This window comes from Varanus komodoensis, unplaced genomic scaffold (genome assembly GCF_004798865.1).
Source record: "Varanus komodoensis strain SLA01 unplaced genomic scaffold, ASM479886v1 scaffold37, whole genome shotgun sequence".
Lineage (NCBI taxonomy): Eukaryota > Metazoa > Chordata > Lepidosauria > Squamata > Varanidae > Varanus > Varanus komodoensis.
Window position 1 is genome coordinate 509888 of NW_025335889.1, and position 13409 is coordinate 523296.

The 13409-nt window shown below is 43.1% G+C and overlaps 1 protein-coding gene across 2 annotated transcripts in view; it reads left to right on the forward strand.

The window, feature by feature from the left end:
* Positions 1-11203, forward strand: part of LOC123028509 (plasmanylethanolamine desaturase-like) — a 30305-nt gene extending 19102 nt beyond the window's left edge. The window contains exons 3-6 of one of the 2 annotated variants that reach the window (XM_044440386.1): positions 5558-5649; positions 7173-7317; positions 8556-8768; positions 10070-11203. In XM_044440386.1, coding sequence (XP_044296321.1) covers positions 5558-5649; positions 7173-7317; positions 8556-8768; positions 10070-10191 — 572 coding nt within the window. In that variant the 3' untranslated portion in view covers positions 10192-11203. The remainder of the gene's footprint in view (positions 1-5557; positions 5650-7172; positions 7318-8555; positions 8769-10069) is intronic. The other variant, XM_044440387.1, reaches the window with a different exon arrangement.
* Positions 11204-13409: the final 2206 nt, after the last annotated feature.

A 13409-nucleotide genomic window follows, 5' to 3' on the forward strand; every position in this document is an offset into this window, starting at 1 on the left:
TTTCTGCTGATACTATGTGTCATCTTAGAGTGTTTTTTGTCCTTCAGGGGCCTGGTTACCAATTTGATTTGCTTTTCCTTGCCTTTAGAGATAGATGGCTGTCTTGAGGGTCTCCCCCGAATGTTTTGTAGCTTATCAGGACTCTTGGGAGGCCACAGACACAAATCACTGTAGTGCCCTTGTAACAGGAAAAGGAGATGCATCGTGCTCACTCCAGGTTCTCCCCAGTGTCCCAGGCTTGGCAGCAGCAGGCAAGCCACAAGGAGCCCCTTGTTTCTGCAGTTCTCCAGGCTGCTTTGTGAGGGGCTGCAGCTGCTGTGAGTGGCCCTGGCCCTTTCAGAAGAACAAATGACAACATGCGGAATCCTAACTAACAGTCCAATGAAAAAAGCATCAGTGAAATCATTAGGGAACCCCCCACTGTAAGTAAATCTTTGCCTGGCAAGAAGCCCTAACAGGGTGTTGTGTAAGCAGGTCTGCTCTTTGTTTTATTTTACTTCAGTTATATCGCACTTTTCATCGTGCAAGGAGCCTGTGGTAGCTTACACAGTCCTCTTTCTCCTCTCCATTTTAGCCTCACAACAGCCCTAAGGGGCAGGTTAGGTTGAGTCAGAGATTGGCCCAAAGGCACCAAGAGTGTCTTGGCTCAGTGGGGACTAGAACTCAGCTTTGCTAAGTCTCCATATGGCTCTCTAGGCACTGCACCACTCTGGCTCTGGCTTTAGCACCTCTTACCTACTTTCTCATATCCATTGATCTCTTTCTCCTTTCCCTCTTGGCACAGCTTCTTTTTCAGAGCAGCTCACTTGGATTTGATTGCATACCCTTCTCTGTCTGTATTTGTCCTGCACATGGGAGAGTTTTCTGCTCTGCAGAGTCCTTTTGGATTGCAGGGGCTGGGAGTATTCAGGCACGTTTTCTGGCAGGTGGGGGCAGGGGGGGAAGTCACCTATGCCTGGCCGTGGGTTGTAGGAAAGGGGTCTTGCCCATGTAATTCCTTTCTGGAAAAACATGAAAAAAAATGCAGAGTGCACTGCTAAAAGTAGCTTCCTGTCTTATGGATTGTTGCACTTATCTGCTGTCTGCTATCCGGCTAATTCTGCACAAAATCCTGTTAACTGGGATCTCCGAGAGCTGATCTAAGTGGCCTGATTGGAAAGGGATGTTTGGCTCACCAGTCATGATTTGTGGGAGCCACGTGCTTGGATTTGCTCATGGCCGAGGATAATCTATGACTCAAGGGCCTTCTCTGCACTTGACTCAAGCACCTCTTTGGGAACTGCACTGGGGCCAGACTAGGGAGGACATTGGTTGTGTGAAAGCAGCTCACAGGAGTGCTTAACAAAACAAAAACAAAACAAAAAGAACTAAATGACTGCTGCAGAAGTCTCTAAGCACAATTGCATTTGCAGTACTTGGGGAAGGGGTTTGCTCCTTCTGCATGTGATGGTCCCAGCAAACATTTCCTGTCCTGCAGTAACTATCTGCTCCAGAGGAGCACTCCTTCTGGCACCAAATAGGACCATCCTTTCTGGAAAAATAGCACCTTTGGGTAGGATTTTGGCAGAGAGGTTTGTACTTGTATGCAAATTCATGTACGTATGTGTGCGCACAGACACTTTGTCATAGCTATTTGCAGTTTTACAAATTAGCTATTAGCTTTCATGCAACTGTCACATTTAGTTTGGCCCGTTTCCCCTTCTCTTCTGTCAGCTAGTAGAGCTCCCATCAAGGCGCTGCCTAATTCTTGCTTTGCGTGACCCTTCTAGAAAGGGATCCTATGCCATTCCCACCCTTACCCTCTGCATTATTATCCTGACCACTCTGGTATTCTCTGAGTAAACTCTGTATAAACTGTCCTGTGTTTCAAAAGCAAACATATTTTGGTATATTTGCCTGTGATACTAGTACTAATGATGGTTCACTAGCATAGTCAATGGTTGTGCAATATAAGCAGTGCAATGGGGAAAGCAGCAACAAGGGTGAATTTTCTTTAAAGCAAGGACATGGGAAAACTACCCTTTGCCTATATTACACCAGACTAGGGCCAAACTTGCAGAAGCACATGGACTAGATAAGACCATAGAGTAAACATGACATTAAACCCCCATGGGTTTGAAGTGTATTTTATGCCCAGAAACTTGTTATTGGGACTGATAACCAGAAGATATGGTGAGCAGGAGTTAATTGTGAACAGTTCCCAGTGTCCATCATAGGCCTTTACAGTAGCTACAGAACCTTACTAAACTCAGTTGCTGCAAAGAACCTGTCGTGCCTCAGTGAAGGTATGAGATCCTCAACTACCAGGCTCTCTGAATTCTTCACCTCAATCTTGAGATAAGGGTGTTTACACATTTCCTTGCTGCAGGTAATTGGGATAGCCATGCCTTCTCTCACTGTTCCTCCCCTTGTCTCCCAGGAAGTGGGGCTAGCTTCAGATTCTGAAGCAGTGGGAGAGAGGGAGCTGTATATGAGTATAATCCATAGCAAGTGACTTTCTTCTTTGGCTTTCTGTCTGGAACCAAGAGTGTATAAGGTGTCCAAATAACTAGTGCCTCAGGAGTAATTTGTCACATCAGGAAGCCCCATGACTAAAAGAAAATCTGAGCATTTCTTTTGCTGTTTTATTGATAATCTTGCTCCCACATTTCATCTCAGTGCATTCAGTAGATAGTGCCATCTCTGACAGAGGTGTTTTCATTTCTTCCTGAGTATTTGGGGTCCTGGAGTTAAAACAACTGGCAGTGTTAGCCCTATACAGCATTGGCCTGGAATGCTTAGGGCTGTGTGAGCCCTGCCCCCATTCACCTGGCTACCAATTAGACCTTTGTGCATGGCATCAAGATCTGAAGAGAGTCCTGTCAGTGCGTTCAGCTAAGCTCCAACCAGAAATCCTGATGAGGCAGGTTTCGTGAGCGTGCTTTGTAAATGGGTTCCGCTCAACACACTGTCTTCAGACTTTTGTGCTCAGTGGGCAAAGGTCTACCTGGATATTGGTGGGGGGAGCACTGTGGGCAGTCCTTAAAGGTGCAGGCATGTCCCCCTGCCACACTCTTAACCTCATGCATGATCAGGCAAACACCTGAATGGAGCTATGCCGAACAGAGATGGCTAAATGAAATCCATCTTTGTCATGGATCTGTGACTGTACTTTCAGGGGCCAACTGAGCTTTCTGGGATTGCATGTGTTTTGGGAATAGGGGTTTCCAAGTATCTAAAGACAAACGTCTCAATTGCTGGTTTGGATGCAGCATGCAAAATATTGAGATCACCCATAGGAAGCTGCTCTGCTCTGAGTCAGAGATGCTTCTGGGTTTGGGCAGGATTCTTTCCTAGCTTTACCTGGAGATACAGGGGTCAAACCTGCAACTTCCTTCCTGTAAAGCACGTGCTCTGTCACTGCTCTATGTTTCTTCCCCTACCCAGCTTCAAGAGCTTTAGGCAGAGAAGTGTTGCTACTGTTTTCTCCAGAGCAAAATCCATGCTAAAATAAGCAAAGCTCACCCCTTAGTTAAAACTATTTAAAATTCATTATCTGATTTTAATGGAGCTTTTCTTATTCCTGGTTGACTTGGTTACTTCCTCTCAGTCTGATGAAGCCAAACTGCTTCTGCATTACCGATGAAGGAGAACTGTGTTGCCTCAGAATTAATTTTGGGCTCTTGATTAGGTCCCAAAAGAGTGTGTACACATTTTTCATGTCAAAAATTAATTTGTCTCTGGTTTCTCAAGTCTCTCCCCACCTGCTGCCTCCCCATTAGATGAATGGCTTGTGCAGAAGGCATTTGAAAGTCTGTATTATAGTAGCACTGCATTGTAGCAAGAGCTAGTGTAGCTTTGGAGTTGAGCTGTGATTCAAAGTTCACAGCTGAAATCTTGCTTTTGCTGTAAAATGACCAGGAGGCCTTAGTTTAGTCACATGGTTAGCCTGCAATGTAAGTTTAATGCAGACCTACTTTCAGCATTAAGAACATACGGGTTTGCATGGCAGGAGAAGCCATGGTGGAATCTTAGCATTATAGATCTGTTGAGTGGCAGGACCCAGTTTCTGTCTGGTAGGATTAGTTTTCTGAAACCACGGAGGGAATCCACAGTCTGTTCTAAGATTCCCATGCTTCACCACAGCCTTTGCAGTTGTCCAGACCTGGCATCGCCATTTTACCTACAGTTGGTGTAGAAGCTCCATAGAGTCACCTGGCGGCGGCAGCCATCCGGCTCTTTGATCTCTACTGTCTCACCTCCCTAGCCACAGATGCCTCATTGCTTGCCTTATTTCCATTGGCCAAGTGATGTGTTCATCTCCCTGCTTGCTTTTGGAAGTGGAGAGAGTGCAAAAATACATGTAAGGGGGGGAGTCGCGAGAAAACTGTCTATTTTCATTTAATAAAAATCCCTGTGGGAGCTGGAGCAGCTGGGAAGAACTGCAGACATACAGGTACACTCAGGAAGGGGAAGGGGGAACCCACCTCGGGAATACAGCAGACCAGGTAAGAGGAGGCTTTTTAATCAGGAGGCAGCGTGATCGTGTGCTCATCTGACCAGTTGTTTCGGCAAAAATTCGAGTGTTGTGGAAACAAGGTAGGCTTGTTTGCTGTGTGGGCTGAACCCAGCCAGTGTATATATATATATATGATTAGCTTTGAACTCCTGAAAGTGCACAGTTAGTCTAAGTGTATGTTGGCTGTACAGATGGGAAATTGATGATACCATGTGTTTCCACCACCTTCTCCAGTAATCTTGATATTATGGTGGCAATGAAGAAAAAGCCATGTATATTGGAATCCCTGGGGAGAAAAGGTTCTCTACTCTTTTTTGCAGAAAACCATATAGCAGCCTTTACTACGCTACCAACAATTATACTGCTGGTGGGAAGTCAGGTGGATGGAAAATTTGGTGGGTGGGATCAGAATGAAGAGAATAGGAGGCAACAGTCCCTAGCATTCTGTATTCAATAATAGTTCCCTAGGTGGCCAAAACTGGATTCTGACTATATGGCACAATCCAAGAGGGCAATGAGCGATCAAATCTTAAAGGATCAATTCCTTTAAGATCAGTCAATCTTAAAGGAAATCAACCCTGACTGCTCTTTAGAAGGCCAGATACTGAAGATGAAACTCAAATACGTTGGCCACATAATGAGAAGGAACAACTCACTGGAGAAGACCCTGATGCTGGAAATGATTGAAGGCAAAAGGAGAAGGGGAAGGCAGAGATTGAGGTGGCTTGTTGGAGTCACTGGGGTGGTCGGTGGGGGCTTGGGTGGCCTCCGAGGGATGGTGGACAGGAGAGCCTGGGGGAATGTTGTCCATGGGGTCGTGATGGCTTGGGCACGACTTTGCAACTAAACAACAAAAAGAGGGTAATGATTAGTTACAAAAACTCCTGGGTTTGGAATTGGTCACAGAAATTATCTTGTATGGAAAATATGTTCCCCAATACCAATGTGTATGTATATGTCAAAGTACCCATACTGTTAGAACCTCTTTAAAGGGTTGCTTGTATTGTTTTCAGTGTCTAATGTTTTGCTTTTCTCTTCCCTCCCCTTTGTATCTTAAAGTTGCAGGTGTCATTACTGCTGACTTTGTCTCGGGTCTAGTTCATTGGGGAGCAGACACGTGGGGATCTGTAGATCTGCCAATAGTTGGAAAGGTTTGACTGTTGTTTTTAATTAAAGGTTTTGCATGATTGCCTGATTGAACCTTTGCTCTGTTTATGGCTGCTGCTTATTGGACACTATGCTATGAATATACAGCATTTGGGTACAGAGCCACTAAGTAGCTTGAGAGCCTTGTGTTTCACCTTCTCAGAATGACCGACTTCAGACACCCTGGCCAAACCATGGTGCAGCTGTTCACTTGATCCTTGAAAACTGCCTCTAATTCCCTCATCATTTCCTGGTTTGCTATAACCAGTCCACCCTGATGTCTTGGTTAAGTAACTATGATTATGGCAAACTGTAATCAGTATCCAAACCAGAACTGGAAATCTGTGTCAAACTAACTTCTGGTTTGGAGCTGAAAAATGTTTGAAAAAACTATTGTCTGATTCAGGTGTCATTGGAAACCATAGGTATGGCAAACCCCAAAGTGAGGGAAACCTAAACATGTACAGAAGGTGGAGGAAGTGTCTGAGCCCAAAACACATTCGTCACATTGGGGTGTAACCCCTGAATCCAGCCGATGTTGCTTAACCTCATGCTTTTAGACATTTTAAAATGCCAAGGCAGATAATAGGACAAATTATCACATGGAAATATCTTCCTTAGGTGTGCATTCTTTTAGAACAAGGCTGAAGCAGTACATGCAGCCCATCTCCTGACTGCCTTGGAACTTTTCACAGTTCATAAAGAGAAGCAAATATTGCAACAGAAAGATACAATACACTCCTTGTTCTGAGTGGCTTAAGTTACCGGTTAACGCAAAGTGCTAAACAGTTGTACAGCCCTTCACTGTTCAGTGTCTTAATGCCACCTAATGCAAGTTGCCTTCTTTGGTGACCTGACGGAAGGCTATATTTGATCTCTTCTTCCTCACCTCTTTATCCTAGCTTAATAAGCTTGGTGGTATTGGAGTAAAACTGGCATGTAGTGCTGGACTAAACTTGTTCCAAGTTGAGCATGTCAGGGGTGACTGAATATCCCCCCCACACACACACACACACTTTCTCACAATCAGCATCCCCTGATGCTGACTTTTATGATTGTAGCATGTGTAGTATTAGGCTAACTCCCATTTCACCATCAACTTACCTGCTAGTCATTTGCTCACATAGTGATCACACCACCTATAAATACAGATGCTTACATTAACGAACTCAAGCCAGTAATAATGAAGTGGCTTATCTGGAGCCCTTAGTTCCCACATTCAAATTTCACCTTTGCCATGAATTCAGAGGACAAGCTGCTATATAGTAACTTGAATTTCCTAGCTGCCATTTGGGGCAATTATGATCTCACTTCTCCTAATTAATTTATTGTAATGACACTGTGCTTGCAAATAGGCATGTATTTGGCTGCCACTAACAAGAATCACTTCCAAGAAACAGTCTGGATGGTAGTTCTTTTCTGAACTCTTAAGTTACCCACTTATGTGTGAGCTGGCAGCTTAGTATAATTTGTACTGACTAGGAAAACCCATGAACTTGGTTTCTTTTCTGCTTTTTTATTATTTTAGGCTTTTATCCGACCGTTCAGAGAACATCACATTGACCCAACAGCAATTACCAGACATGACTTCATAGAGACCAATGGAGATAACTGCATGTTGGCAGTACTTCCATTAGCAAACATGGCCTACAAGTTGGTTTCTTTATCACCAGGTGAGTGACTACAAATCCATGAGTAAACTGGACTTGCAACCTCCACAAAGTGCAGCAAATAGGCCTTTGTACTCTGAAGAGAGGCAGACTGAAGTCATTTAACTGAAGTTGCAGAGAAAGTAATTCCCGCTGTCCACCCAGCAGGATAGTGCTAGAGCAGGGTTGAAAAACATGCAGTCCGGCTATATTGGGACAGTTCTCCATCCCTGTGCAAGCAACAATGAAAGAAATGATTAAGAGAGCAGAATAATGAGAAAATGTTATTGTCACAGTTGTAAAGCTTTTTTTTAATACAAAAACAAAGCCATAGGCTGCAAGGTACCTAAGAGCTTCCCCTGGGATTAAAGGGATGTATTAGTAAAATAATCCAGAATGGCTGCCATTAAGTCTTGCTCTGGTGAAAGGAAAGTGGGAAAGGTGCTTTTCCCTGAGTGAAAAACATGTGATCACTGTGACTTTGCACCTGAAGCAAAGCTCTTCAAGGAACCTCAGTGACTTAGGATACTATCCAGATGTTCCGTGTGCTGGTGCATGATGTTGCACTAGCATAAACCAATGTCTGTGCAGCTTGCTAGGGCCGTGGCAACACAGTCCTGCCTCTATCCTGCTGCCTCAGCATGTGCACTGATGGATATTACCCTTCGTTTGTAATGAAGTATCTAACACACAATCCACTTAATGTAGGAACATCCCAGTGTGGGTGGAATAAGACCATTTCTCTGATGCAGTTGACTGAATTCAAGGGCCTCTTTGTTGAAGGGAATTTGAAGGTAGAACACTTCCCACTAGTGTTGAGTTTTAAAAGCAAGAGAATTTGAAGGGAAGAACATCTCCAAAGCCTCATGTGTGTTGAGTACATGCTAGGGAGCTAGAGAGTGAACAACATGGGTTGTCATCAGAGCATAATCAGACTTGCTGAATCAGAGCGCATTACTCTGGTGCAGCATCTTGCCACCAACATTAGCCAACCAGTTGGTCCAGAGGAATCTGCAGATCGGGCATGGAGATAGCCCTCTCCTGCTCTGAATATCTGGCTATCAGTCATGATCCTGTGGCAGTCTCTGGAGATGACTTGGGAGGTATGTTATTGCAGAACACTGTGCTTAAATGTCATTACGCCTTAGAAACAGACATAGTAATGAAAGGGGTAACTGCTTTGTCCTGCCTTGCATGATGAGCTTCTCTTGTAAACTTAATTCAAGGAGAGTAAAGTGACGCCTGCTCCTTCTTGTTTCCAGAAGCATTACACCAATCGTGCCCTTGGGAGTGTTATGTCTTTGCCCTGGCTGTTTTTGCAACTTTGACAAACCAGATTCACAAGTGGTCTCACACCTACTTTGGTCTTCCTCGCTGGGTAACCTTCCTGCAGGACTGTCACATTATCTTGCCACGGAAACATCACAGGATCCATCATGTGTCTCCTCATGAAACGTACTTCTGTATTACTACAGGTAAACCAAGTAATGCTTGTTGCATGTCACATGGAAGGCACTCCACACGCCTATTTTGTGCAACAGACTGTTGGTCAGGATGTGACCTTAGGTGTGGATGAGGTGCTCAAAGAAGTGAACTAAGCATGTTTTGAAAGAGAGTCTTAAGACTCTTGTTAACCAGACCAGGTGTTCTCACTGGACGTAAATATTGTTTGTAGAACAACACACACACACGCACGCACACAGCACTTCAAAGATGAAATTCTACAGTTAAGTGCACATCTTTATAAAGCTTGTGTGTCTGCATTGACCTGAACTTCATTCTACTTAGATCAATGGGATTGATTCCAGGCAGGTTATTTCCAGTAACCTGCAAAAAAATGGTTTGCACATCCTTTCTTTTTAAATTATTCAGATCTTATGCCTGACATTTATTTGATGCTCATGGGTACTCAGGGTTCCTTCCTATGGACTGTGCTCTCAATGCTCATAAGCTCCCAAACATGGAGATTTATGAGCATACTGTTTAAGGCAAGAGGTGACTATTTTTGCTTCCCTGACCTGCCACCATTTTTTGTTAAAGGGGCTTGTTTGACCATCTAGTGAAAATGGTGGGAGAGGGAAGGAAGCTGGAGAGGCCTCAGAATAGCTCATTTCTTGAACCCTCTAGGCTTCTCATGTCCCCGACCACTGAGCGTTCCCTTTTACAGCTCTCCAAGGTCGTGTTGTGAACACAGTTCTTTCTACCCTGGCTGAGGAGTGGGGGCAGAGTTCCAATTCCCAGCTCCAGGATTGAGCAATGTTGTCATACTTGGCGCTGGGAATCCAAACTTTCCCAGGGTTCCTCAGATGCTGTCTAATGGCTATTGCTCCCTTAAAGGACCACCTGTACTCTTATATGTGGTAAGATTTCTGTCAGAGGTTCTGTTCACTGGATTACTATTAAGGCTGGTAGACAGTAAAAATGAGCTTTTGATGGAAGCCCCTGCCCTGTGGAACTCCCTTTTGAGGCATGCAGTTGCGTTCCTCTGTTTTTATAGATTTTTCCCTGCTGACTATTATTGGAAAGGGGTATGTGTGTATGTTTTTACTGGTTCATTGATTTTAAATTTATTTATGGTTTTATGAGTGTGCTATATTGATTCAAAATTGTATCCTATCCTTTATGCTTGTAAGTCATCTTGGGAAAGCCATCTTGAAAGGTGGCTAAGAAATGTGTTAAATGTTTTTAAAACTCTTGGAACAAATCAATTCAAATATCTACAAAATTTTAATTTACATCCATATCACACCCCCCACCTTCTTCTACAATCTTTCAGGCTGGCTGAACTACCCATTGGAAAAAATCAGATTCTGGAGATTCCTCGAGAATATCATTCAAGGACTGACAGGAGAAAAACCTAGAGCAGATGACATGAAATGGGCTCAGAAAATTAAATAACATTTGCCATGCTTCTGTTGTCCTTATACTTGTTGCCAATGTTTTTAAAAGAAAAAGCCATCAGCCAAATTAAAGACTTGCAAAGAAATAATGGACTAAAGCACAATGCTTTTTAAAAGTGCTAACAGACTGCAGTTAAAGGACTCACTCTTCAAAATAATACTTGAAAATGCAAATGGCTCATTCCCGTTTGTGCTGAGCACCTTCTGTTAGCCACATCAACTGATGTTGAACGTTGTCATCCTCGAGACTCAAAAAGCCATTAGTTCAGGAAGACAGTGCACCATTTCTAGTAAGATATGTCATTGGCACAGTAAAATGTGTTGTATCAACATGAATTACCATGCTGAAAGTAGTTTTAAGAAAATGTGGAGTAACAAAGATAACAAGCACTATATTTTAAGAAGCGGCGTCAAACTTACTGCATGAAAATAGAGGGAAAGAAAGTTTTTGAAATTGTCACCACTTCAATGCATTTAGTGTTTGGTACACCTTCCAGTTGCTTCACCCTCGCTATCATGTCAAGTCTTAGTCCTATGTGGTGTGCAACAGAATATTTGGGAGTCTCATTCTGCTAGTGGATCAAGGATCCTTACTATTGTCTCCTAAAATAAAACAAGTGTTTTACTTCCTTGATATTTGAGCAGACCATTGCTGTATAAGTCTGTAACTAACTTGGTAGTAATCTGGGGAAATGCAGAACATGTTCTGTACAAGTGTCAAACCTTAACACTTGGGCCAGGTCAGCTAGTGTTCAGTGACTGGATTTGTCGCTATAGAATTCCTTTTCCAATAATCATTGTTTGAAGTAGTTCTAGAAAATTGGGCACTTGTTAAATTTATGTTAGAAGGGATAGGTCAATGGTGTGTATTTTAAAGGTGCTTGCTCATTCATGTAAATATCATAAAGCCTTAATCTCTTTGGTGTAATATGGAATAATATTTTAATGTATGGTCTGAATGTATATAATTTATAACAAGCAACTCGATTATACTAATTGCCTTTTGTTAAGTCTTGCTGCAATTCATTATTTTTATTCTTTTTGTGGGGTGGGGATCAAATGCCCTCTCTAGCACTTCATCAACAGGAAAAGCAACACATTGTGAATTTAGAATTCACAAGGGTTTAGTAGCCCTTGAACATATTCATGAAGCCATTGGTGGATTTCCTATAGATACAGATACAACATTGTTGAACTATTCTGTGCCCTACAAAGCAAATGCTTGTCTGTATGGCAGATGTCAACACCCCTGCAAAACAGATGAGCATTCTGTAAAATGTGTCTGGAATGTGGCTGTTCATGTTTGTAAGTATTTGTTCAAACTAACACTTGCTATTGCCTGCACTCTTTCCCTTCTGTATAAGTATTGGGACGTCTTCCTCATGTGCAGAATCCTATGTAGCCACCAAATGTTGACAGCAAATTGCCACTTGTTCCATTTTCATAGTAAGTTCTAAGGATGTGGCTGAGTTGCACCTCTCAGAGGTGGATGCATCTTATTTCAAATGCAAATCTGTACAGATACATTCAGGTGAAAGCAAAGGAGCCACACCGCCTGTCACTGTGTGTGTCTTCCACTGGTAACTACTGTTGTGTTGATTAAAAAAAAAAAATCGGTGAAGGACAAATTCTAGAAAATGAGCACTTGTAACATTCAGTGAACCTTTTACTAGTGAGTGAAATTGTATCAGTAACAATCCTTGGTATTAGAAAAGTGGTGCCGTAAGGTGTCTTTTAATTTAAAAGAGTGGAAAGTATTGCCCCCATCAGATGAATAATGAAGGGATTTGGGTGGGTGACAGCTCATGGAGGGCTTATGTAAAGGTGTGTCCATCTTTTAACCCTTGCAGCTGTGTCAACATATTTCTCTAGTGTGGGATGCCTGCCCATATACAGGGAATCGGTGGTCAGAAAATCTTGGAACCTGGATTCTGACTGACTTGATACATGGTAGTCGCACATACATGCGTGCCCTTTTCTTCCAATCTTCTCTTGCCATTTGCTACATCCATTTCATTCTGTTTCTCCACAAATTCAAAGTAATACGTAATGGCACTTGGCTTTAACAGGGGCAGAGCAGGGGGTGGCATAGGCCCTTTTATAGCAGCTCTAGAAATTGATGTTGGCAGCTGTTCCTCTGTTATTTGGGACAGTGGCAGTCATTAAGGGGAATTAGTATAATTTCCTTTGGACTTAAAGGTACAACAAATCAACACATGAAGATTTTCTGGAAGCACCTTCAGAGCTCCTTTTGCAGACAAATAAATCTCAGTGCTTTTCAGTGAAACAGTTGAGCTAGAATCAGTTGCGCTAAGTAAGTATCCTGTACTATCTAGCCATGTGATTGAATTCACTGAAGATAAGCTGAACTAAGAACTGTTAATATGCTTCCTTTGCAGTATCAATATCTCATAATCACTAACTGGAAGTGACACTTTGCTTGCCTTTTATGCATAGAATTTGCATTGTGCTGAACATAGGAGGCAACCTTCTACTGGGCTAGTTTGCATGCCTGAACAGCGCAAGGCCATTTTGAAAATCAGGCTGCAGCTGTGGCTGATCTCTTCTGAACCTAGGCAGCAGGGGCTGTGTTAAGGATAAACAACCCTCCCGGAACCATTGCCTGTTCTAGGATTCTTAAACCCTTGTACATTCCCCACTGGCCTAACTTGGATGTCATGACAAGCCATGGGTTGAATAGTCAGAAACAGTCTGGTATATGCCATTGCTCACAGCTTGGTGGCCAGCACTGATCATGCCAATTGGGTCACTGAGTCAGTTGATTGGTCTGTCCATTCTGTGATCCTTATAGTACTGATGTGACCAGTGGCAGCTTGCGAGTTCCACCCTTACCTGGAAATGCCAGGGATTGAACCTCGGATGTTCTGCGTACAAAGTGGGTATTCTTCTGCTGAACCAGCATACAGCAAACTAAATTAGCTAGTCCTTTTAGGATGTCCATCTTCCCTTCTTTCTGACATACGGCAGTGAAGGAGAAAGGGGTGTTTGTTGGGTGAAAGGGGTATATCTGGGCAGTGGAACTGAATGTGATCGAAGGCTGCTGCTGTAATGTGCTCTTTGACAACTGCGCAAAAGCCTGTTGCCATTTTCTTTTAGAATTCAGGGTTCCTCTTTGTAAAATGGCCATTCACATTAGAGAAGCCCCTCACCCCTCCATGCCTTGAATTTAAGCCTGGTTTGTGCAACTGATTTTTT